Raw genomic sequence first — 27,536 nt, forward strand, 5'->3', positions numbered from 1 at the left:
GGCCAGACTAGAGGAGGACTACATCTCCACCTGCCACAACAAACCGCTGGTATATCTCCGCTACATCGATGATATACTAATCATCTGGACTGGTAGTGAAGAGGAACTCCTCAGATTTCATGAAGGCTATAATGCCTTTCATCCCACTATAAACCTGAAACTGAGCTACTCCCGCACTAACATCCAGTTCCTGGACACTACCATCTACATAAGGAACAAGTCAATTCAGACTTCACTCTACCGCAAACCAACAGATAGACCAACCTATCTGAAACACAACAGCTTCCATCCCAGACATACCAAAAACTCAATCACATACAGTCAAGCTATTCGATATAACCGCATCTGTTCGGATCCTATGGACAGAGATAAAAACCTCCAGAATCTCAGGGAGGAATTCATAAACCATGGGTACAGTATAAAAATCACAGACTCCCAAATACAGAAAGCCATCAATATCCCCAGAGAAAACCTTCTGAGATACCAGCAGCCACAAAAAAGAGATCGAGTACCATTAGTGGTCACCTATAATCCACAAATGGAAGCCCTGCGCAAGATCTCAAAGGAACTACAAGAAATCTTGCACACTGATGAAAGACTTTGGACGATATTCCCACATCCCCCACTGCTCTCATTCAAACAGCCTCCCAATCTCAAACAATGTATAGTGAGGAGCACCCTTCACAGGCGAACAGCAAATGGTACCTCTCCCTGCCAACAAAAGAGATAAAAGATGAGAGTTGGTACCGTGTTAGCCATATAATTACAGGAGACAAGTGGAGTTTGAATGATACCTTTATTGGCTAACTGAGTAAATATAGATTGCAAGCTTTCAAGACCTCTCAGGTCCCTTCATCAGGCATGTTATACAATAATGTGAAAAACCTCTCTTTGAGTTTGAAGGCAAACTTGAAGGTGTGTGCTGTGTGCTGCCATGTGGAAGACAGAGTAGCTAGGAAGGCACTTTGTGGGAATATATTGTAACACTAGATGTGGTTGAATGCAAAGCTCTGCAAAGTTTTAGATCAATGGTCTCAGGTGGTAAAATGTAATAGGCCATCTTGTGATAATTTTACATCAGACATTAGGACATAATTTTAAATTAATTTCATTGAGCATGAAAGATCACAAGTGTTAATTTTGGCTATTTTGAGCTATTTTAAGCAAGCACTAATTACTTCTGCTTCCAGTGTTGGCTGTAATTATTTGTTATCAAGCATGTGCAAGGCATTTACTATGATGAAAATGGCTTATTTCCATGCACATACGTGAGTACAGAACAAGATGTATACATAGTAAAATAGTCTATTCGTGTCACCTTTTCTTTAGTAAAATATCAGAAGGTTAATGAGGAGAAGTGGGTGATTTATGTCTAATGTATTAAGTTAGGCGGAGTCAGCAGCAGCCTGGAGCTGGAAAGTTTTTTGTCTGCTATGGATAGGAGCTATTATTTTCTGAGACGTAGTTGCCACCCCTATTAAAATTGGAATCTCGTATATAACATGTTGCAATACTCTGGCATAGTCATTAAGACAAGGAAGAGAGGAACATTACTCAATATAGGGCACTAGTTATTTTCTCTCATTTATACATTAACAGTTAACAATGAAGGAGATATGTACTGGGCCCTTTACTAGGGCATTTGCAGCAGAACTTCTGGGCACTTTGATATTCGTCTTTTTTGGCATTGGCTCTGCTTTGAGGTGGCCTTCAGCACTTCCAAGTGTCCTGCAGATCTCTGTCACATTCGGCCTGGGTATAGGTACTCTTGTCCAAGCAGTAGGGCACGTCAGCGGTGCCCATCTCAACCCAGCTGTGACGGTCGCGTTCCTGGTGGCATCTCAAATCTCCGTGTTCCGAGCAATCAGCTATATATGTGCCCAGCTCTTAGGGGCAGTGGCTGGAGCAGCCTTGCTGTATGAGTTTACTCCGGAAAGTGTTCATGGTAGCTTTGGTGTTAATTCGGTAAGTAGTCATGTGACATACTTTTTTTTTGTACCCAGAGATGATTATAAGACACACCAAACAGTTAAAAAATATAATTTTTATTTTTTTTTTTAAAAAAAGGAAATTGAAAAGAAGAAAAAGCAAACTATTTTGCAGCTTATAAATACGCCCCAATATAGGTGTGAAACGCATTAAATTTCTGTCAGCTTGATCTTTTCCTCCCCACTGATGTGCCTGTGTGCACACTTTATTTATGATAAATCTTTGGAGCAAGTAAGTGCAGAGTTTTTGGGGGGGTTTTTTCGCCTTTGGTTGATGCTATCTTGGAAGCACAATGTTTTCTCCCAGAATCTTGTTTTATCATTTGTCAACATTGACTGGTACTTCCAACCAGATTTGCACCCAGGTTATTCTGTTTTATGGGTTATAGTTTAGAATTTAAAGATCTGTATTGTTGAGTCTGTATTGTTGGTTAACTTTCATAGATCTATTACCTGTCATCATTTTACCACATTTGTACATCCATATTTGCATTAAGTGAAATTTGGGTATACATAAACATTGCTAGCAAATACATAGAAAATGATAATGAAAGGGTTAATTTTGTCATAAGTAGATCAATCTCCATTCCTAGTTTGAGCAAAAGGAGCAGTGTGCAATAAAATAGGAGAAATAAATACTTGCCAAGAGCAGAATCTGATGTTATCACTGAGTTTTGTAAGTTTATTATATTTAAATTCATAGTTGGCATGTCAGGCAGAATACTGTACTTGGGAATAAGATATTATCTTTGTTAAACTTTTCAAGAGAAGTTATCAACACGTTAATTAAGTAAAATAGCATTAAGGGACTTAAATTCTAGGTAACAAAACAGTTCAGTTGGATCCATTGAAATTAAACAAGCTTGTGCGGTTGTGTTTTTAACATGTTACTTTTTTAAAAGAAAATGCAACAAATAACAATAAAATGTCAACTCATCTTATTTGTGATGTTGATCTTTGTAATAGAGAATTCCCTATGAGTTTAAGTTTTAATTTTTTTTCCAGTTTTTAATGGTTTTTACCAATCTCAGTTGAACCCTTGAATTTCACATTGCTGTGAGTTATGGAATTTTAGATAAGCTTATTATTTCATCTAATACCGTATTGGCTCGAATATAGGCCGCACTTTTTCCCCCCACTTTAAGTCTTTAAAGTGGGGGTGCGGCCTATATTCGGGGTCTAGCGCCCGATGCCCGGGACATGGAGTCCCAGGCGTCGAGCAGGCAGTGGGGTTAGGATACAGATCCCCCGCAGCGGTGCAGGGGACCTGCATCCTACTGTCTGATACGCTCAGACAGCCTCCCCTGCCAGCACTTCCCACGGGGGGGGGGGTTGCCGGCACGGGAGGTTGTCTAAGCGCATTGTCCGGACGGTCACCTGCTGCGGCGATGCGGCGGTGACCGTCCGGGCGATGCGTTTTACCTCTGCCCCCAAGACTTACCGGAGCAGACTCCCGGGTGTCTTGCGGGGCCGGCAGGGGACATCTACGCAATACGCGTATACAACTTCCGGTTGTATACGTGTATTGCGTAGATGCCCCCCGCTGGCCCCGCAAGACACCCGGGAGTCTGCTCCGGTAAGTGGGGGTGGGCAGAGTGGCAGCATATCTCGGGGGGGGGGGAAGAGGAGGACAGTGGCAGCATATCTCGGGGGGGGGCAGTGGCAGCATATCTCGGGGGGGGCAGTGGCAGCATATCTCGGGGAATCCCGGGGGGGGACAGTGGGAGCATATCTCGGGGGGAGAGGACAGTGGCAGCATATCTCGGGGGGGGAGACAGAGTGGCAGCATGTTTTTTTTTTTTTTGTGCTTTTTTAAAGAAAAAAACTTTTTCTTTAAAAAAGCACCAAACTTTTAGGGTGCGGCCTATATACGGGGGCGGCCTATATCCGAGCCAATACGGTATATGTCATCATCAAAACTGTTCTAGCATATCCAAAGATCAAAACCCTGGACATGATTGTGTGATTTTAGATCATTTTTTAGGTCATCACGGACAGTCATTTCATAATTTATAATCATTATGCTATAGTAAGAAATTTACAGAAAGTGAGATGCTGAGAGACACTTGATATCCATGTCCCCTATATGTATCTATGTATGTGTACATGTATGGACCAGTTTTAGCTACTAGAATAATGGCTGACACAGCGTAGTGGGTGTCCAAAAGTAAGTCTAGTGTTCTTATCATCGACAAGAAGAAAAGAAAATGTACTGGAAGGAACATTTAATTGGTTGAAAATATAGTGAAAATAAACACTTTTCGAACATTGCAAAATAAATATTTTTTATACATTACCCCCATTATTCCTCAGGTTGTTGGACGCACTGATGAGTTGAGTCTTTAATGATTAATGTGCCACTAAACTTTAAAATTAACTTTCTCTCCTCTTTAACCCCTTAAGGACAATGGGCGGTTCCTAAACCCATTGAAAACAATGCATTTTGAGCCCGTACATGTACGGGCTTTGTCATTAAGGGGTTAAGAAGTTTCACTGCTTGCAGATGATTCTGTCCCCATCACTTACTCACTGCTCAGTACATCTTATTTTCTGACATTTCTTGTGGTAAATGAAAAATAATTCTGGCTTCTGACGGTAAAGTTAAATGGCTTTTTACTGTGAGCTTGTATATCTATTTACCTTGGTAAAAAGGTTAATAATTTAATGTACCTAGTTGGCTTTCCATTAAATTCTCGAATGTAACACTTCTAGGTAAATTGTATTTTTATATAATTTTGATATGACTTTATTTCTTCTTATTTTTGTGTTTATTGCTTCTTTAATAGGGAACTTGGAATGAAAGATTTGTGGTCTATAATTAATCCACAGTTGAAAAGTTTATCTCTCCTCTTGACCTCATTCCTAATAATAATAATAATGGAATGCAGTTCATAAATGTACTAATTAGGAAGTCAATTTAGTTGATTCATAGTTGTCAATTATAGTTTTGATTTACGTATGTACGTACAACTCCCACTTCAAAACAACACGCTTTTGAATATTTCCCCATAACCATGAAGAAATATGGCTTGGGATTGTTCTAAATTTGAACCTTGTGATTATATGGAGAAGTCGCATACACTGTCATTTAAATAGATGTTGTTCTAAATAATTTCTGAAGAGCTTTTCTTCATATTATTATGTTGTGACATTTTGTTTCAAGTATACCTTAGCATGCTGTACATATAAATCAAAATTACATAAGAGAACAAAATGTTACATTGGTGGTTCTATTGTTATGATCTATAACTACATATCCCCTCTCGCGCCTGAGGACTTTCAAGATGGGCTGATTTCTTTATTTCTATTGTGTTGATTTACAGAACAAATTCCAGCACTGAGTTTATTCTAATTTTAGAACCTGAAATGAACAAATGTATACAGATCCCCTCCCTTTATACATTATTATGTTGCTAAGTCATTTTAGCAGCTGGGGATATCTCCCCAAATCCTAGGCCTCCCTTATTGCTGCCATCCCTTTTCTCTGACAGTCAAGGTTCCAGAAGCCTTTATAATCTCATCCATATACCCAGCCACTCCTCTTGCCGTCCTTTGTTTTCTGAAATGCACATTCTGCGTGTAACAAACTAACAGCCATATGTGATCACTTCACCTCTAGTTTCCTGCCGCTTCTCGCTCTAACTGAAACCTGACTAACCCCTTGAAACACTGCCTCTACTGCTGCTTTATCCGATGATGGCTTCCACCTCACTCACCCTCCCGGACCTGATGACAGGAAGGGTGGTGGGGTAGGCTTCCTTCTCTCCCCAACATGTACCTTGCAACCTATTTCCTCTCTGCCATCACTCTCTTTCTCTTGATTTGAGGTCCATGCTGTCTTGCTATTTAATCCTTGCTGTTTTTCTTAACCACCTCTCTATGTCTTCCTCTGCTCCAATGTCCCTCCTGTCTTCCTTGGAGAATTCAACATCCTGGAAGACACCTTTTGAGTCCTGAGTTCTTTTCATTACCTCCTCCTTTGATCTCACATAGCATTACCTACTCATCACACCCAGGACCTTATTTTTTCCAGCATGTATTCTCTAACTGACTCTAATTCCCCTTCTCCCCTCTCCCCTCTCCCCTCTCTGACAACCACTTCCATTCATGTTTTCTCACTTTGCCTCCTGCTCCTTTTTCCTTTCTTCCAATGACCTCACCTAACCAGAGACCTTAGCTCTCAGTCTTCATAAATTCTTATCCGATTGAAGCCCTCACCTTTTTCCCATCTCACATCTCATGCACTAACTTTGCTACTTCTCTCTATAACTCCACCCTCACATCTCTTGAAGATGTAGCCCCAATTTCTACTTGTTCTTTAAGATGCTCACATTCCAGACCTTGGTACACTACAGTAACCCGACAATTTCCATGTTACTCCTGCACTGTTGAACGTAGCTGATGGAAGTCTCATTCTATGTCTGACTTTCTACACTACATGTTGATGCTACTTTCCTACTACTCTGCTCTTACCCTTGCTAGGGAAATCTACTTCACCTCCCTTATCTCCTCACTTTCTCACAACCCTAAATGCTTCTTCAGTATTTTCAATTCCCTTCTTTAGTACTTTCAGTTCCCTTCTTCATCCTATCATAACTACCCATTCCACTAACCTTACTGCTTCTGACTTTGCCACATACTTCAATAATAAAATTGAAGATTGAGATGTAGTACAGCTACACAGCCCCCCTCCTGCCCTTGCCCTTCCTTGACTCCGCACCCTCCCATACACTAAACTCCTCTGCCTCTTCAATATTAAACCAATTATCTCTGATCACTGAAGATGAGGTTCATGATCTCCTTCTATCCTTTTGTCCACCCACATGTGATCCTTTTTCATCTCACCCAGTCTCTCTCTAATGTACTCTTGTCTCTACAGTAGCGCATATATTTACATCTCCCTCTTCACTGGATCTGTCCCATCCTCCTTCCACTATGCTACCATAACATAAAAAACACTCCATGGACCCAACTGATCTGTCCAGACTTATTTTCCTTACTCATCGCTTTACTAACACCTCTTCCCTCGGTTAGTCTCTTCACTGGCTGCCTGTGCACTTCAGGTTTCATTAACTGACTCTTACTTTCAAAGCTCTTTATAGTGAACCCTCTACTTATATTCCTCACTCATAGTTTGTGTGGTTTACCTTGTTTAAAGTTGTTCACTTAAAAGTGTGTAAGTTCAGAGAGATCTATTATCAGCGATTAATGATGGTTATGTGTACTGACTATATGTGTGATGAGGAGGAATGAGAAAGAATGTTCTTGTGATTCCTATGGTGATTCTATCACATTTACACTCTGCAACAAAAAGGCTCTTTATTCATAAAAACATAGAAAGTGACAGCAGATAAGAACCATTCGGCCCATCCAGTCTGCCCAACAAACCCATAGACACCATGCAAAAATCTTGATATATAAATTGTAAAATAATATTATTATTATTGTAAAATAATAATTATACAATTACTAATCAAATTTTTGTTTCAAAAACTAAAATTGTTAGAAACACTAGCAATTGTGAACATTAAGTATGTTACAGAGTTGTTTGGATTAAAATAAGGAAGTTAATTTTTCTATTCATATGGTTGAGGACAATTTAACGTTTAAGTTTACTTTTCTGCTTTTAATTGCTTGAAAAAGCTACTAAAATAGTTAAAATTTGGATTTTTAAATGGATTTAAATGTCTTGGGTGTTGGAGAATTACAGCAGACTCCATACGCAATAACATCTCATTGTTAGAAAAACAAAACAGATTTCTGGGTTCTTTTTTCCTTTAACTGATAATTAAATATGTTTTTTTTAATTAGATGCAGTCTTCCTCTTTACAAAACCTCCAATAACAATAAAAAGGTGATAAAATAAATGTTTCAAATTGATGTTTTTACATAATTTATGATGGTGCATAATCAGGTTCACTTTAAACAGTCAGAAGTTAATGCCTTAGGCTTAAAACACATCACTGCTGCCAAACAAATTATTGAAATACTAATAAAGAATAAAGAGCACATAAAAGATGCAGTACCATGGATATAATAAATCCCTAACTGATCTCAGTTTTTCAGTTACTATTTCCAATTTCACTAAGTGACTTTTTAAATAATTTCTAAAATAAATGAGATGTGTAACATTAGCAAGTGTGGCAAATATAACATATTATACATTCTTAGCTTATATTAGGTTCCAAATAAATAGGTGGTAGCTGAATTTACTTATCATATAATATTCAGTCTGGGGAGATTTCCATTCAAATCAAAAAGAAGGATTTTTACTAGTTTTCCCTGCAAATAATTTTTTTTCTCAAAATAATTAGCTTTGGCTTCTGCAGAATGGACATTTTATTTGTTTAAGATGTAGGATGGGATAAAGGAAATATATATTGGACATTGACCGTAACCCGTTCTGTATGTAGCGTGTTTTGTGCCACAAAACCTGAAACTTTTTCAGCATGTTTCCTTGATTCTCCTTGTATCCACGCAAATTATATTTTGTCTATTCAAGGACAGATAGAGCTTTCTTTTTATGCTATTTTAGATGTATAGTCCATTTGAATAATGCATTAGAATAATTAAATAAATAAATAAATAAAATAATGAAACACCCCACATTCATTTTGGAAGTTACAGGGCACAAAATGGAACATCCCCATCCCCTTTCCAAACTTGAAATTTTAAAAATTTATTTTCTGTAGGCTATGTCTCATTTGGTACTGTTTACCAGCCAACCCACAATTTTTAAAATGTATTTTCTTACCTTGCTGATGCTCCCGATCAGTCTCATAATGGATGTCTTGCTTTATTGCGCAAGACTTCCAGCGTGAAAAGGTTGAATGGCAGTTCCTAAAGACTGCCCTTGGCGCAAGGCAGTCCCCTGCACCGAGAACCTCCAGGTAACCGGCCATGCTGTCACCAAAAGGTTTGGGGACACTTTTTAATAACAGCATGGAATGTCACAACAAGAAGACATAGTCTTAAGATATATGGGCAGATGTTTTAAAGTAATATCACAAAATATAACTTTACTGAATGTCACTTCTAGGTTTCCTACCAAATAGTATTACAAAGTACATATAATACCACAAGATAAATTGCACATTTTATATTAAATTCCTATGGTTTTAGTTCCTGAGAATGCATATGCTAGTAAAGAAGAGAATGGGGCTTTAGGATATGGAAAATTGGATGGGTTATGCTTTTTAATTCATTTAAGACAATTGCTTATAATGTGCATATTATGGATGATTTTATATGGAATGAAACCTGTTAACTGAAGAACAAAATTGTATTGCTCTAGTAATAACATTTAATGTTAACAAACCACCACACAGTGAATGAAAACAATGACATTTAAATCTCTTTGGGGATTTCCAATTGGATTGAAGATCGTATAAACATTTCTTTCTCCTAGCCTAGTAACAATGCCACTGAAGGACAAGCTGTCACTGTTGAAATCATCCTAACCCTCCAGCTTATCCTTTGCATTTTTGCCTCAACCGACAGACGAAGAAACGACAATGTTGGATCCCCAGCTATTTCCATTGGGCTTTCCGTTGTGCTGGGACATCTGGTTGGGGTATGTTCTACAATAATCAAAATGTGCTGCTTATTTACTGGTTGGAATTCTGTTTTTTATCATAACTGAGTAAACAGCCAGATTGTATAATAATTATGTTTGTTTGTTACCAAAGAGTTTATCTGAACAAGTGATAAGGATGCAGCAATTACGTTAGGAGAATGTTAGCAATTAGATTACATACGGTTCCCAATACTCTTTAGAGGTCATAGTACACATATTCATTTATCATTAACATTGCTCAAAAAGTATTTTTAATTTAAAAAAAGTTCTTTTGCTGTATTTCCAAAATAAAATGACTTCACTAAATTTGTGTGGGCAGAGATCTCTGTTGCCTTCCATGGAAAGGAATCAGTTAACCAATGTGACCACAAAATTGTTCCGGTGTCTACTGGTATATGGCCATAGTTATGTTCTGCTGGCTACACATAGATACCCGTACAATACGTGATAGACTATTTCTGTTTCATTCCAACACTGCCCTATAAAATGTCTTAACTGGTGGCCCCATGTGGCTCCATTTGAAAAATACATATATATATATATATATATATATATATATATATATATATACCCATGTCCTTGTGGGTATAAGGACTACGTACAGTTGTCCATGCAGCCATATATTCTGGCTTGGCCAACTAAACAGTGGGTCCAGGGGAACAGTAGCTCTTCTGTCATGGAAGAGGGGGTAGATTGCCCGAATGGGGATTATGGTCCCCAGCGCTCCACTGCTCCGGTGCTATTCTCCCATGTAGCCCAGTTACACTGTGTAGGTCTGAACCTACAGTACCTACACAGTACCTATAACGCCATATCCCGGCACACAGCATAGAAGAAGGTTACCATGGCCATCAGTGCTTGGGGCTGCTGGTACACTTCCCATTGGCTAGATTAATGCTCAGCCAAAATACACCCAGTGAATGCACAACACGAAATTGTGCCAATTTAGCCAGTGTTTCTCACCCACATTTTAGGTGACGATTATTTTAACAAACAATATCTTCACAAAATATAAAATTATTGTATTACTCCAGGGCAAAGTATTAAATCTCCAAATGTTATATGGGTTTTACCGTGCAAATAAACATATACACATTCTTATAGCCAACAGACTTCGAGGATGATATCTAGCAAGAGGATTTTTATGTTTGTTGATATTGAACTAATTACCAATATTAATCATTTTATTTGAACATCAATTAATGATTTTTAATGACTACCAGAAATCATTTATTTGACAACATAAGCCATCCTTACTTCAATCTGCTATGTTGTTTGATACCGAGGCATCTGGAACCCTTAAGGAAATAGAATAAATACAAGCCCATATGTCACTTCTTTTGTAAAACAGAAGTTAACTTCTACAGGCCATCACATTTTAATGGAAAAACCCTTCAGTCCTTGAGTTATCTTGCCAGTATAATAATTAATAATGTGAATGCATTTTTGTCTTGGTAAGTGTAAACAGTGGTAGATCATCCACTAATGCTAAACAGAAAAGCTTTTGATTATGTAAAAAGCCACTTTACAAATTAGAAACAGGGTTGGTCCTCTTATAATAAATTAATTGTCCTACACACTGGAACGTGTGCCTCATCTTTAAACTTCTGTTTGGGCAGCTGAAGTGGCAGATTGGGTGATTAATGTGGCACTTGTGTCCAGCGGCCCATTGGGCATTTGCCCTGTGTGCCACATAGCCAGTCTGGGTCTGGTCAAGACCTTAAAACAGACAGTTTATCAACAAAGCCAGATTATCTGTTAGCCACTCTAGGTTATCACCAAGGCTTTGAGTCCACAGACCCTTTTGAAATGTAGGTTTCAGGTTGATGATCTCAAAACACCTATCAAAAGTAGCCCACTACTGTGTGCACATGATAGAGCAAAGAGGACTGCGTTTTTGCTGGAACAGAGCACAGTTCACATGTATGGACAGATTATGTAAAGGACCAGTATAGGACATTATCTTGGATACCAACTGGCCCACAGTGCCACACATTCCAGCTCCAGAAGCAGATCTTGTGCTGCAGCGTGAGGCCATCGGCTGGATATGCCCGGAAACAGGCAACCCAATCATGTGGTCACCTCATCATGGTCTGACCCTGGCATAGGATGTCATGTACCAGCACCTGTTGAACTAGACACAGAGCCACACACCTCTTGCTTCTTCCATATAACATGATGTACAAAGACACCTTTGTGTCGCCAGAAAGAAGTTTTATAATGGGTATTGTGTGCCTTAGATTGAAAGAAAACAAATGTATCTCAATAGGATGAAAATGACTTAGAGTGAAAGAAAAAGGATACCATTTAATGGGATGAAAAGGACTTTCTCAGGACAGTTTGCAGTTGTTTCAAATCCTTTACTTTATTATTTATTATGAAAGGCCAACACTGGTAGGTTTCTCCTGCAATAAGGGCTTAGCTAACCCTGTATAATGCATACGTCAGTGAGTAAAGAGGCTTTAAAGAAAACTCACCAGGCCAGCCAAGCTCTTGTTCTGGCAGAAGTTGACTGACTGACACAACTCACCTGCCAACTCTACCTTTAGAAAATAGGGTATATAGGACTGGGTTGAATGTATTGAAAAAAATAAAAATAAAGAATGAGTACCGAGAAATTAAAACAATGTGGTGTGTAAGAGTAAAAGTGTGAAAAGGCAAAAAAAAAGAAGTGGGGTGCAGGGAGAGGAGACAAATCAGAGAGAGATTTGTAATTATACAGAAAAGAGTTTATGGTATGCCTGTTCTTCTGCAGATAAGTGCATTTGTATGATTACATTTGTGAAATGATAGGGGAGGTTATATTGGTACTATGCTCATTCACTGAAAAAGTACATTAATTTTAAGGCAAGACAGGAGGCTTCCTATTTTGCATTACTTCCTTTACTCTCACAGTAGCAGCAAAGAAAGAGTTAACATAACAAGTGGAAACAACCAATAGAAATACATAACATAAGAGGTATATAAACCCCTAAGCCCTCCTCCTCTTCCTCTTTCTTTGCTGCTCACCGTAGCTGCAGGTCAGTCCTCCTCCAATTTATACTACATTAAGTATTCTTTCACATACTTTTATGCATTTATTGCCTAATTATTATTATTTCAATTTTCCACTGTTGTATTATCTGTTTTAGTACTGGGGTTGTCTTAGTGTCCGGGTCCACGGACCTTTTTTGGTTTCTAATTTCAGGTTATCTTTTTCTCCCCCCTCTCCCTCGGTCTCCGGACCCTCGGTTCCCCGGAGTTTTCCGAACCCCGGGCCTACAGGCCTTTTCCCGGAGGTGTCGTCCCGTCCCTTTCCCCCCCCCCCATATCTTTCTTTCCTCCGTTTTTCGCATCTACCGGTCCTTTCCCCGTTTTCTCTCCGCTGTCTTTTCTCTCTTACCTTTCTTCGCTTTCCGCCTTCTCCGTCTTCCGTCCTAGTGCCTCCCTTCTGCACACCCGCGTTTCGCGGGCTTTTTCCTGCCTTCTTGCGCGATTTCGCCGCCATTGTGGCTTGGCGGCGAGGTCTCGCGTGACGAGATTTCCGCCGCCATCTTGGTTCTCCCTCTGTCTTATGGTCGTCGGCCATATTACTGCTCCCTAGCGTTTCTTATATTGCGGTCGGGTTTCACTGCCCTCTGGTGGGCTCCGGTCGCCATTTTTCTTTCGTTTCTTTCCGTTTTTTCTGTTTACAGGTTTTTTCTTTAACAGTTACCTGTTTAGCGGTATAGTTACACTATTTAGTGCTGTTTTGGGGATTTTGTCAATCGGCTATTTATCCCAGGCTGAGCACCTGTGGATGATTTATTCAGCTATATTTTATATATATATATGAGTGCCTTGGTTAACGTTATCTGCCCTTACACTGCCCTCTCTTTTTCCCCGCAGTCATGTCTCAGGACAACATGCCCTCACAAGACGCTTTTCTAGCCTGGCTGGAATCTAAATTCTCTACTTCGGTAGAGACATTCTTTAATAAAATGTCAGCTAGTTTACCTGCCCAAGGGCATCCCCCTGTCCCATCCGGCCCCCCTAATGCCCCTTCAGACTCTGAGTCTGATAAATCAGATGGGGAAGCGTCTGGTTCTAAACGACCCTGGAAGGGCAACAGTATATCTGCGGGCAAGGGCAAGGCTCCAGCCAAACGCCCTAAAACTTCTGGCACTCCTGATGACCCACTATCCATAGTGGATGAATGGCGGGCAGACTCCTCCATTGGGTCTGATATTTCTATTAATCTGGCCTCGTCCAGAGATGTTGACTCCGGGTTCGTCCGTGAGTATTTGGTGGATGAGCCCCACCGTGCCGATCCCCCTCAATCCCATTCCGCCTCCACGTCCACGGACCTCCCGGTCCTTGACCCTACTGGGTCTTCTATGTTCGACCCCACTACTATGCGCCACCCTAGGGCCACAGAATGGGCTCCTCCCGAGCATATCGCCCTTTACCTCCATAAATGGCTCCGGAAGCCTCTTCCTAAGGAGGTGCGTAATAAGCTTAGAGCGGAATGTCCCCGCCCATCCATCCCGGATAAAGTGGCCCTCACTCCAGAATTTGACCCCAATGTGGTCGCTCTCCTGTCGGCACAAAATAAAGACCCTAGACGGGGTTTAGAACAAGGCTTAAAGTCCGCTCAGGACAAAGTCCTGGATATGGTAGGACCTGTCACCCAAATCCTTTCACTAGCAGACAGGGCTTTTCTGCACAATACTCCCCTAGACCCCAAGGTCATACGCGATTGGGCCCTTCGCGTGGTCTGCCTCCTGGGGAACGCCAATGTTTCCATCGCCACAGAGCGTCGCAAGGCGGCCTTGCTACGCATGGATCCTCGCCTAGCGGAGTTGGGCACCAAGGATTTGGGAGCAGCTGCTAACGGCTTGCTTTTTGGCGACGCTTTCGTGAAGGAGCTTAATCGCCACGTGTCCCTTATGACATCATGGAACAAGGCGAAGCTGTCCATGAAGAAGGTGTTTCAGCCGAACCTTCGTTTTTCCGGGAGGGCTGGACGACCGAGGGGCCGGGTCGCCAGCCGTACTTCAGCACAAGGTCCCCGGAACTTCCCACAGCCACAGTCTTCGTTCCGACCGTCCTACAACCAGAGGCCCTTTTCCACCCGTGGAGGTTACAGAGGCAGAGGCGCTCAGGGATTTCCCAGAGGACGCTCCAGCTTTGGTAAGTCAAACTGTTTCTTGTCCTTCTTTTCCTCTGCGGGTTGGGGGTCGCATATCCCATTTTTTCCGCAACTGGGCGTGGATTTCTTCCGACCCCTGGATCCTCCAAACGGTCCAGGGCTTCCAGATAGACTTTGTCTCTCCCCCCTTTCAGGTTCGCAGACCTCGCCCTGCCTTCCGATCCGTGGCCGATCAGGCTCTCATAACGAAGGAGCTCCGGGCCCTGCGCGACAAAGGGGCCATTCAGCGAGCCCCCGGTCCCGTAGGTTTCCTCAGCACCATTTTCCTGGTGCGCAAACGCACGGGCGACTTTCGTCCCGTAATCAATCTGCGTTCCCTAAATGCTTTCGTAGTCTATCGCCACTTCAAGATGGAGGGCATTCATCTACTCCGAGACCTTATGTCGGAGGGCGATTGGTTCACCAGGCTGGACCTTACAGACGCTTACCTTTCGGTTCCTATACACCCGGATCACAGGCGGTTTCTCCAATTCCGCTGGGGCTCGCAGATTTGGCAGTTCAGGGCTCTTCCTTTCGGTCTCAGCTCAGCCCCATGGTGCTTTACCAAGCTCCTAAAGCCGGTCATGGCTTTCTTCAGATCCAGGGGCGTCAGGTGCATAATTTATCTGGACGACATCCTGTTATTTTCGAGCTGCCGAGAGACTCTACTCTCTCAGACGGGTTTTGTCGTTCGGACACTTCACGAGCTCGGATTCATTGTAAATACCCTAAAGTCAGAGCTGGTCCCGAGTCAACGGATTTTGTTTCTGGGTTTCGAGATAGACTCGCAAGCAGCTATGCTTCGTCTTCCTCGGTCCAAGGTGGTTTCCATTCGGAAGGAGATTCGGGCTCTTCTCCGCCGAGATTTTTGCTCCCTTCGTCTCCTGGCTCGGGTGGTGGGTCTCCTCTCGTCCTCCATTCAGGCAATATTTCCCGCCCCTCTCCACTATCGGGCGCTTCAACGCCTCAAGGCCCACCACTTACGAAAGTTGCCCTCTTACGACCAGGTGATTCGGCTTACACAGGAGGTTCGCATCGAGCTTCTCTGGTGGCTCCGTCACATGGAGGCGTGGAACGGTCGGGCGATCTTCGGTTCCCGACCGGACTTCGTTCTCGAATCCGACGCCAGTCTTCTAGGATGGGGTGCCGCCTCCGACTCAGAGGCGACCGGAGGTCGCTGGTCTCTGGAGGAGCGTTCGCTCCACATCAACTGTCTGGAGTTGATTGCGGGGTCCTTCGCGATCCGGAGCCTGGCCAGGGACCGCTCAGACTGCTGTCTTCTTCTACGGATGGACAACTTTTCAGCAGTCCGGTACATCAATCGCCTGGGGGGCACGCGCTCCAAGCGCCTCACGGATGTGACGAAGGATATCTTCGAGTTTTGTCTAGCTCGCAATATCACCCTCCAGGCGGAATATCTCCCGGGCACCGAGAATCTTCTGGCAGATTGGTTCTCTCGGCATTGGCGGGATGCGAGCGACTGGAGACTCCACCGGCAGGTCTTCCAGGACCTCCAGCGTCGGAGGGGACCGTTTCATCTAGACTTGTTCGCGTCCAGGACGAACCGTCAGACGAGGGATTTTTTCAGCTGGCTCCCGGACCCAGAAGCCCTGGCGACGGACGCCTTTATGCAGGTGTGGCCCCCTCGGGGTGCGTATGCATTCCCCCCATTCGCCCTCATTCCGAGAGTCGTCCATCACTTACGGCGCGGCGGCGGCTCGCTGGTCCTGGTGACCCCCCTCTGGCATGCGCAGCCGTGGTTCCCAGCTCTGTTGCAACTGTCGGTGCGGGATCCTCTGGCGCTTCCGTCTTTTCCTTCTCTCCTGTTGGGTTCGGAAGGTCAGTTGCATCCCCTCATCCAGGAGGGTCGTCTTCTCCTTGTGGCGTGGACGATCTCGGGGGAACTGGAACAGGCTCGGGCCTATCGGACGCAGCTCAGTCCTTGCTGCGAGAATCTTGGGCTCCAGGTACCCGAAAGTCGTACCGCGCAGCTTGGCGAAATTGGGCTGCTTGGTGTGTGGGACGGCAAGTGGATCCCCATTCAGCCTCTTTAGATTTTGTCCTTAATTTTCTGGCTGAGTTGTTTTCTTCGGGTAAATCCTATCGTACTATTAATGTCTTTCGGTCTGCCATTTCTGGCGGTCATGTCGGTGTGTCGGGGGAGCCGGTTGGTAAGGCTCCTTTGGTCTGCCGCTTACTCCGCGGCATTCGGTTATCTCGGCCCCCGGCACCTCGCTATACATCTCTGTGGGATGTGGCGGTGGTACTCGATTTCCTGCGGTCTTGGCCAGACAACGAGTCTCTCTCTCTGCGCCAATTGTCGGCAAAACTTACCCTCTTGTTATGTCTTCTTTCTTTTCGTAGGGTTTCAGACGTCAAGGCTCTTGATACCCACGCCATTTCTTTTTCCCCGGAGGGTCTGGTGTTCCAGATTCATAGGAGAACTAAGACCTTTTCTTCGTCAATTTCCTATCCCTATTTCAGGGATGACCCTAGGATCTGTGTGGCCCGATGTGTTCAGTCATACTTGTCGCGTTCTGCTATGGTACGTCCTCCTTCGGTGTCCCAGCTTCTCATTTCTTATGTGAAGCCGTTTAAAGCCGTCTCTTCCCCGACTTTAGCTCGTTGGGTCCGTTGGCTCCTTGTTCTGGCGGGCGTGGATGCTGGTTTTGGGGCTCATTCGGTTCGTGGTGCTGCTGCATCTTGCGCCCTTCGGTCTGGGGCTGCTCTGGATGATATCCTCAAGGCGGCGGATTGGTCCCGGGCTTCCACGTTTCGGGAATTTTATTTTCGCCCTGTATCTTCAGCAGCGGTGGCTCTCCTTACGGGCGTTAAAAATGCAAAATAGGAAGCCTCCTGTCTTGCCTTAAAATTGGAAATTATTCTAGCCTCGGTGCACGAATAATTATAATTTTAATAAAGACAGGAGGCGAGTATTTTCCCTCCCATCCCTTCCCTATCCGGTAAGTGGGTACGTTTTTATTGCTTTCATAGCTCGATGTACATGTTTTCCCTGTGTTTGGGTATGCTCATTTTCTGATGTTATAGATCTGTTGATTCGTCTTCATGTTGGTGCCTTTTCTCAGGTATATTTGGCATCTGGTCCTGTTACGTTTTCTCTCTTTATTTCAGCGTGAACTTACCGTCCGGTGTTGATGATTCAGCTCACCGTGTTTGAGCTCCGTTGGCTCCGTTGGAGGTGCTGTCGCTGATTCCTGGCGAGTGCTAGTTACTGTTCAGTCCGGTGGTGTTTTCATCGATCTGCGTTGGTCGTCCGATTTTGATGGACATTTCTTCAGTCCGGTTCACAGCGACGAAAGAGGAAGAGGAGGAGGGCTTAGGGGTTTATATACCTCTTATGTTATGTATTTCTATTGGTTGTTTCCACTTGTTATGTTAACTCTTTCTTTGCTGCTACTGTGAGAGTAAAGGAAGTAATGCAAAATACTCGCCTCCTGTCTTTATTAAAATTATAATTATTCGTGCACCGAGGCTAGAATAATTTCCAATTCTTCAGCTGTGCTGCTACAGAGAAAACTTTCTGACCATGCAGTTGTCAACCAGGTTAATTTCTTCAATCAGTTCTGGGTTCAAATCAATAGACTTAACATAGAACAACAAAAGAAGAAACAGAACTGGTTGCTAATAGCGAACAGCATGCTCTGTACTCCAACTCCCAAGGTTTCCTTGTTGGAATATATTTTTTCTAATCTTATAAACATTGCCAATTACAAAGATCTAACTTGTCTAAGACACGCCAAGCATTTTATTTTTTCTTTGTACTTTAGATTTACTTTACTGGCTGTTCCATGAATCCAGCTCGCTCTTTTGGGCCTGCAATGATTGTCGGAAACTTTGCAGAACATTGGGTAAGATAGATATCAGTAGCCTTTGTTAAAAAAATACATTATTCAAGTAAAGGAAGTATAAAACATTTCCAATTAAAGACTGATAAGCACGAACACTTCAACACCTTATCGATGGAGATATTTGGACTGGTTGAGAAACAGTATACCTCAAGATTCCCAACATTAAGTCGGTTTATGACACCACCTGTCAAACATGGGTTACTTATGACATCATTATTTTGTTAATGATCTGTCCTTATGACAGCTATAATTGCTCTTCTTAAGGACAGAAAACACCACAGAAATATGATTTTAAACATATTGAAATAATGAATAATTTATTTGGCAATAGTTTGACTTTTTTTATTGTTCCTGTGTTCTAAACCTGCTCTCCAGACTGCTCTCCACATGGGGCCTATGCTATACCATAGCATTTATTATAACTTTTTAAATAATAATTATTGTGTGCACATACCTAATAAAACCTCAAGAACGGTCATGAAAAATAGCATCACTACATCACAGTGTAGCCCTTCCAAGGAATTTATATATGTATTTTCAATTCTGGTGCTAATATGCTTACTAGCTATGCCTACAAAGCTTTGAAACCCAGAAGCATAGCATATTTATGCTTTAAATTGAATTAAGGTTATTTGTTTCCCATCCTTTGACTAGATATGCTGATGTCCTACTAACATGCTTTTGCAGAAAATCTGCCATAGCAGCTAAAATACAAAATGTCTGGGCAATAATCCCTTAAAATTACTATTTCCTGGCTTTGATTATGCTTTTTATAGTATTCCTAAATAAGTTTTATACTCATTAAAGGGACAGTTCCTGACAACCCCATTAACATAGTGCTTAAGTTACAGTACTCTGTGAGTAATATGCAGCATATAAAGAAGAAATAAGCCACTTAGCCGACCTATTCCTTTTGCTGAAGCTGCCCTCCTCTGTGGTCTAACATTTGTTGCCCCTGATTGGCTGCTTGAAGCAGCCAATAAGTGGCAGAAAAGGTCTACTAATTAATTCAATGAGGACACTTACCGTGCATGCACACAAGGGTCTGAATAGGCCACCAGCCGCAGTTCGGCCAAACATATGCATATGGGGGAATCCATGGAAAGTTAAAGGGACCATTCAGCTATCATATGCATTAAAGTGCATATCATTCCTGAAATGTCCCTATATATATATATATATATATATATATATATATATATATATATATACTTATATATTAGGACTAATATTAAAATATGATTTTTGGGGCAATAAGTCACAACAATGTTTACAAGTAGAGCAGTTGTGGCTATAGCTTAGAGAAGGGTCTTTATAGCCAGGGTGGAATATACTGTGGAAACTGACTTCAGAATATATAAATGTTCTTAATAAGGGATTGGATTTCTTTTTTGGCAAAGCATATTATAATTGACTAAAGAAAAGAACAAATAGAGAATACTGGGATCTGTAGAGATGCTGAGAGTTAAGTGGGATTTTTAGCTGCCCCAGCAAATATACTTGAAAGAACGAATTGCAGCTTGTATCTGTAATGCATTTTCTCTTTCTATTCTGCAGATTTTCTGGATTGGACCTCTTGTAGGTGGTATCATAGCATCGCTGATCTATAATTACATCCTTTGCCCCCAACAACAGAGTTTTGCAGAGAAATTAGCAATTCTCTTGGGGAGAATGCCTACAGAGGAAGAAGAAGAAGAAGAATGGGAAGAAAGACAAGAACAGCCTAGGAGGAAATCCATGGAACTCCAAACTTTATAACCTCAAATATCATAGAAAAAAACTGTGACCGTAATCATAAACGTTATTTCAAAAAATGACAATATATTTAAGAAAATCTGGAGCTATCCCACTGTGTACTCCCAGCTGTTGTTGAACTAGGACTTTTTTTTGTTCCTTAGTTTGCTGCTAAGACCTCCAAAAAGAATGTGACTTGTAGACCAACAGCAGCTGATGGTTGCAGTTGAGTAGTCTCCATTTATGTGAAGGATATATATACATACAACAATGCATGTGCATAACTGAAAAAAACTCTAGACAGCATAATCTGTCGTCCTTTCTTTTTTCATTTTTATCAATATAAGAAATAAGATATTTAAGTCACATGTTGCGATTAGCTGCACAACTCAACGTATTATTATTGTGTCTTTTTGTTAATGGAATTGTATTGTATTGCATATTACATTTAAAACAAACACAAAGAAGCCTCTGTATATTTATATTTAAAGACCCTAGTTAAAAAAAATCTATACTTGCTTATTTATGTTATTTCCATGTTACTTAGGTATAATGTAAATTAGATTAGTGGAAGAATATAAAGTGATCAGAGGGCAAAATAAGTTTTGAGTTGAAACTGCTTCCAAACAAATTCCTCTTCCCTTATAGTTCATAAAACTGCTCCCTTCTTATATTATAATAGTAAGGAGACCAAGAAATCCTTGGCAGATAAGAACCATTTGTCTTATCTAGTGCATCTTCTTTTGGATCTTCAAATTCCCTGAATCTGACATTCAATATAGAGTAGCTGAAAGATTAAACATGAAGTTTTCTTTCTTAATTAACAATTGTAAAATATATTTTTATTGAGGGAGGCGTGTTTAGAGTATGGGGGGGCACCTATGACAATTCATGATTCTTGAATGGTAACAAAGTTCAAGCTGTTTTAGCAGCATGCCAGCCAGCCGACTTGGCATTTTAAGAAGCTGTTGATTGGTTTATAATTGACCTGCATCATTCCCTTTAGTTTAACATTAAACATGCAGCTTTCCTCTGTTACAAAATCTCGGCCATTCTGTTGAATTTGTGCAACTTCTTATGGATGTGATAACATGGCTGCCAGATGGCTCCTGTGGCCCACATTGCCAACCACAGATCCCATATGCTGTCGGCACTGAAAGGGACTTTTATGAAAATAGATAAAAGCATATTTTCTACTTAACATATGTGTCTTCGGCATAATTACCTGTAAGAGCATGCCCTGTGTACTGTGATCTTCATGGGCTGCGGAATCTATGTGTATGTACAACATTTATTCGATACATTTTCAAAGGGGAGTCAAAGCTTTTAAGAAATTGCTTTGTTTCTATTACTTTTATTATTTGGTTTAGAATGAACTATTAACTAGTATATCACACGATCAGATGCATGGATTGTCTTAAACTAGGTATCAAATAATAGCTTTACTTTGTTGTGAATAAAAAAGTTAACTATAGCAAAACACCAAAAATTAACCCACCAAAAAGGGGAAAATATACATAAAAGGGAAAAAAAGATATATCTAGTATAAATCCATATGATCACAACAACAAAAGAAAATACATAATAAACAACTGTAGAAGGATCATCAAAAATGTCAATTTTTTTCTTGGCTCTGGAAAATATTAATAACAAGACACAGATGGCACATTATAGCTATTATAGGTATTAATTGAAAACACCAAAATCGTCCTGGTGCCGCAACCCCTGGCAATCGCAGCGTTCAAAGTCGAATTTGATTATATAAAAAATGGGTGCTGAAAAAATGTAAATTCTTTTAGTTTCAGATGATATTATGCTGTTACATTATTTCAGAATACTCATTTCAAGTTACTCTTGGTGGACAATAAATAAATAAAAAAAGAGACTTGGAATCTCTTTAAATTAAAAGACAATAAAAAATGGCTTTGTAAATAAAACTCTTTAAAATGTGTTTTCAAAATTTAAATGCCTAGCTATATAACTACCCATCAGACTTTGTCAGTGACCCTAGCAGATACAATCCATGCATGACTGATTTATGACAGATGGAAGGAAAAGGTTATGCCGTTAAGTGGCACATAAATCGGTACATGCTGTATTTCCGCTCTTGTGCATATTTACACTTTTACGCCACTGTCAAATGCTGAAGAAAGGTTAACCATATCCCTTAAAAGTTAAAGGTGAATGCATTCTGATCTGTCTATGTCTTCTCAAACAATATCATACCTCCCAACATTTCAAAATATGAAAGAGGGACATTTTAAAAAAAAATCTTATGGAACTCACCAATACAAGCAATTGCACTTTAGAATGTCGCGCTTGCATCGCCACTTAAAATACGCCTCTTTTTGTCAGCACAGACTTGCATATTAAAAATAACCAACACATTGAGTTGAATTCCCATGAGGATCAGCCACACATACTACTTCCATGATGCTGGCTGAGCATCATGGGAAGTGCAGCAACAGTAAAGCTGCAGATCCTAGCTGTGAACTAAAATTCCTATGATTCTCAGCCAGCCAGGTGTCCACCATAATGCTCGCTGAGCATCATTGGAAGAGTAGTCCGCAGCAGAGATTTTTAAATTAAAAAAGGCTAATGTTAGCCTCTCTCCCAGGACCCGTACACACTGCCTTTAGACACACCTGCCCATAAACACACGTATACACATACACTGCCCTTACACACACACATATACACGTACACTGCCTTTACACACACACGTACACTGCCCTTACACACACATACATACACATAAACTGCCCTTACACCCCTTTCTCCCCGTCTTACTTCTTTCACCATTCTTCATTCTTCTTCCTTCTGCCTCCATCCTGTATCCTGCATCCTGTGGTGGTTTGCTACTCCCCCATCACTACGCGCCAGCAATTGCTGCAGAGTGCAGGGATGACGTCATATCCCTGCGCTCAGCATTATTTGCTGGCGGGTAGTGATTAGGGAGCAGTAAAGCGAGGTCTGAAGTGACAGACCTTGCACTCCCTAATGTTGAGCCGACTGAAGGGAGATTGCGATCTCCTAGCTAGTCTGCAGGCTGCAGCTGCTGATCGGGCAGCTGTGCGCCCTCCCGCAGCTGCACCTGAGGTGAGTAGGCACCCCGCCTTAGGCAGGACAGCGGGACAGAGACCCAAAGTGGTTGTCTCTGTGGCGGAATTGGTTAGCGCGTTCTGCTGTTAACAAAATCTGGACTGTCTCGCCTAAATCGGGACAGTTGGAGGGCATGCAATATGAATAAAAGGCTAAGAATATCATTAGGGACCATACAGACCTTAAAGTTTTGTTGTACTACTATGCACATCATCCGCAATCAGATGCTGATTAAGTATGATGGAGATGAAGTGCCAGAACAGCAGTAAGGTTGTAAAGTCCTGCTTGATATTTCATGTACTGTACTGAACATGGCAGTGGATTGCAGACTCATGTAAGCATTAAAGTCACTAGTTTTCATATCTTTCTACTGTTCTGTATTGCGTCTCTTTAATAAAGTGATTTTGTCAACCTGTATGTTTTCTTTATTTCTTTAATAAATAAAAGATAATCATACAAATATAATGGATGCCTCATTTTATGAATCCTTTGCAAGCTGTTTGCTCTGTTTTTTTTTTTGCTTTTTTTGCTGGGAGATAATTATAAATTATTAATTAGTATAGTATACTTAATAAAACAATATATTTAAAAATATATACACACCGATCAGCCACTATGACCACTGACAGGCGAAGTGAATAGCACTGATAATCTTGGTATCATGACACCTGTCAGTGGGTGGGATATTACTGTACCCCAGATTTTTATTTGCATGTGTTAAAAGTTAAGCTTTTCATTTCCCCTTTTTCTTTCAATGTTGTTTGTAACAGATTTAATTCCTCCCCTATGACAGTAAGGGAGATAAGCTTCACCTGTTTCTACTCTCAGTGCATGATTTCCTTACTGCCACAACAGGGAGATTGAAAAAAATGGACCATTAGTGTGCCTTGAGGATTGGATATGGAACCACTGGCTTCAGTTACTCAGTGATGCACATCATACTTCTTTTTAGTACAATACTGCCCCATATGGAAGTGAGAGAACACTACATGCCTTATCAGAATAATTTTAATTAGGTCACCTGAAACAATAAATGTATGCATGGTACGCTTGAAATTCTAACTCATCCCTGGATAGACTAATTAATCAAACAAAACCAAAAGCTTAATGTCAAAGCATAATGCTATTAATGAAAGTAAATAAATATACAAAGCCTCTCCCATCATGGCTATTCTAAGTGGGAAGGGTATTCTAAAAAAAAACTAAAACAAAACAAGTCACGTGGAAACAGGTTGTTGAATCTCAAGACGATAAGAAATTCATATTCAACCCACAGGCAAATGCATCTGGACTGCTATTATTAATCATTTGTATTCTTATTTTAACCTCCCTGAAAATCTTAACAAATACACATAAAACACTTTCAGTATATGTCATAACAGGTTTCTTTTGTGTCTATTTTTCGTTTCTATAATTATTTACAAATAATATTCATACAGAGGATGACAGAAACATAGAAACATTTAAATTGATCAGTCCACTCTATAAGCTTCTACCACTCAGTGGCGGATCCAGAGCCTGATCTTGCAAAGGGGCACTAACACACATTAATACACCCAGACACCCACACTAACATAACCAGACACGTTAACTCACATGCAGACACTGACACCAACACAATGCTAACACACATGCACACAGGCACATTAACATATCCAGAGATACTGACATCAACACTAGTACACAAACCTGTACACGTACACAGAAACCTGCTCATCCAGGGACTCACTAACTCACAACCCAGACTCACACTAACACAACCAGACACTCAATACTAACACACACTAACACACAAAGTCAGACACACTAGCATACCCACACACACAGTTACAGGGCAACAAGAATCCAGGTCCCCTGCAGAGCTGCAGTCAGCACGGATATCCTCCAACTAGTGGCAGGTCAACACGCTGTGTTATGGCTGCAGCGGATATGATGTCATTTCCTATCCGGCGCGATGTCCAAGCCCTCGTGCAGCCCTGTTTGTTTCTGGCTACGTGCACCAGAGCTTGGAGTAAGAATTAGTCCGCTTAGCAGATAACTCATGAGGTGATTTTTTATCAGGACAGATTGTCATGAGGGACAAGTAGAGTGGGCTATCATTTTAGTCCCTTTTGGACAAGTAGATTTTTTTAAAATTTCCACACCCCTGGACCAGCTGTCACTTAAAACATAAATGTGCAAGGTACAATGGCAACCACCTGCTTTCCCAAATGTTACAAACAGGGTAAAGCATCAGTTAAAAGCAAAAAAGGGTGACTCAGTACAGTTAAGGAGGATGCAAGAATGGCTGTTGGTGGTAGGAGTAGTTATCCAGACTGGTAGCAAATTTGCTGGCAAAGTTTTTAGCCTGGGTTACCTAATTGTTCTAGCAATTTGAAAACCATATCTTAATCCGAGGTGGTTACTGCCAAGATGCATAAGGTGGTAGAACTGGGGCGGTAAGCTGGCTGCTTTAAATCCTCTAATGTCACAGATCTTTGTATTTCCATGTTGGGAGAACACATTCTGAAATGTACACCTTATATTATGTTCCCTATAAGTGCTGGGAAAGTATGGAAATTCTAGATAAATTAGTTATTTCTGAAACCAGTACACCTGAATTGACAAACTTGGAGGGGGTTTTCCATCACTTTACCTAATTTTGAGGGATTCAGAAGGGAACATATATAAAAAAAAAATTTTTTCTAATTTTCGCTAGTTTTTACTAAATTTTTCATCCTAAATTTTCAGCTAATTATCTAACTCTCTCTCCTTGAAAAAACAATATTTAGTTTACATGGGTACACCATTCGCAGGGAAGGAGAATAATCACTGAACCGACATACCGCAAAAAAAGGCAAAATTGCTCCGGGACTTGAGGTACCAAAAACCCCTGGGACTGAAGGGGTTAAGGAAGAAGGAAAAAAACAAACAAGCAAGATGCAGCCATTTCTGATGAATAAATTGGTTTCTATCATTGCAAATGAAATGGGTGTGACATTGACATCCTCATGACTGGCAAGTGTTTACCATATCAATGGATAATCATATTCACTCCAGGGCTAATTTTAATCATTCAGCACAACTTGTCCTTATGTGTAAGATGTACTCACGCAGATCAGTGTCTTATACAACTTATGTACGTTCATACTTTTTTTTCATACTTTTCTAGTATTCTTGTGTAAAGATTACAAATGGGTTTGGAATGTTCTCTGATGTCAAAGACTGCCAGGCTGCAGAACACACAGTTATAGAAGATCAGATCAATAAGGTTCAAACTCCTTGTCTTTCAATTCCAATCTTGGGGTCGTATAATATATATAATGTGTTGGCTATGTTATAGAGGCCTCTCAGCTGATGAAATAGGCAAATGTGTTGAACAAAGGTGACACAGGTACAAAGGTTTACACTTTACTCCAGAAAAAAACCTGAATCATTGGAATTTACTTTAATAATTATTAATATCTATTTAATAAATATAGTTAGTGCCTTATTTTAATTTAAATACAGTCTTAAACTATAAATCCTTGGTGGTTGATGTTTTGTCATAAATTGGTTTTAGATCCTTTTATGTCTTATACACTGTTTCTCAAATCCATTGAATCATAATAGATTACATTTTGAACACAATCAAAACGATTTGCTTCACTGACTTTTGATTTGCTGTTTGATTTTGATTAGTGTTTTCTGAATAAAAACAGGACATTAGCTTTGCCAAGTCATCTCATGAAAACCATTGCCGAACTGAGGAATATGATTTATAAATATGAAGAATTATGGTATAATAGATGGATATAATCATTACAATTTAATTGGGTAAAACATTGCACATGATTATTATAATGGTTATCACTAGTATTATGCCCTTTGAGGAGGTAAAAAAAGGTTTAATTGTGGAATGTACATTAATTTCTGCAAAATATATACGATATAATCCCCTTTTTCAGTCCACCATTTGATCATGTCACAGGCAAATGGGAGGTTCCAAGAATGATCCACTGATGCACAAGGGATCAGATACATACAAACACTAGCACACATCATCACACAATTGCTGTATGAAGTGCCTAACAGAGAAGTATATGCCAAAACATGATATCACAGTATATCACAGGAATTGGGTGACCACATTTCATATT

At 40.9% G+C, this 27,536-nt stretch overlaps 1 protein-coding gene across 1 annotated transcript; it reads left to right on the forward strand.

Annotated features, from left to right (window-relative positions):
- The first annotated feature begins 1,605 nt into the window (after positions 1-1,605).
- LOC128474028 (aquaporin-2-like) lies at positions 1,606-20,340 on the forward strand. Its single transcript, XM_053456270.1, has 4 exons — positions 1,606-1,965; positions 9,397-9,561; positions 18,502-18,582; positions 20,140-20,340. Exons 1-4 carry the CDS (start codon positions 1,606-1,608, stop codon positions 20,338-20,340), a joined length of 807 nt encoding a protein of 268 aa, XP_053312245.1.
- The last annotated feature ends 7,196 nt before the right edge of the window (positions 20,341-27,536 follow it).

This window comes from Spea bombifrons, chromosome 2 (genome assembly GCF_027358695.1).
Source record: "Spea bombifrons isolate aSpeBom1 chromosome 2, aSpeBom1.2.pri, whole genome shotgun sequence".
Taxonomy (NCBI): Eukaryota; Metazoa; Chordata; class Amphibia; order Anura; family Pelobatidae; genus Spea; species Spea bombifrons.

Coding starts and splice junctions, on each gene's coding strand:
- LOC128474028 (XM_053456270.1), top strand. CDS start 1,606: ATGAAGGAGATATGTACTGGGCCCTTTACTAGGGCATTTGCAGCAGAA. Junction 1,966..9,396: donor GTAGCTTTGGTGTTAATTCG/GTAAGTAGTCAT, acceptor TCTTTCTCCTAG/CCTAGTAACAATGCCACTGA. Junction 18,583..20,139: donor GAAACTTTGCAGAACATTGG/GTAAGATAGATA, acceptor TCTATTCTGCAG/ATTTTCTGGATTGGACCTCT.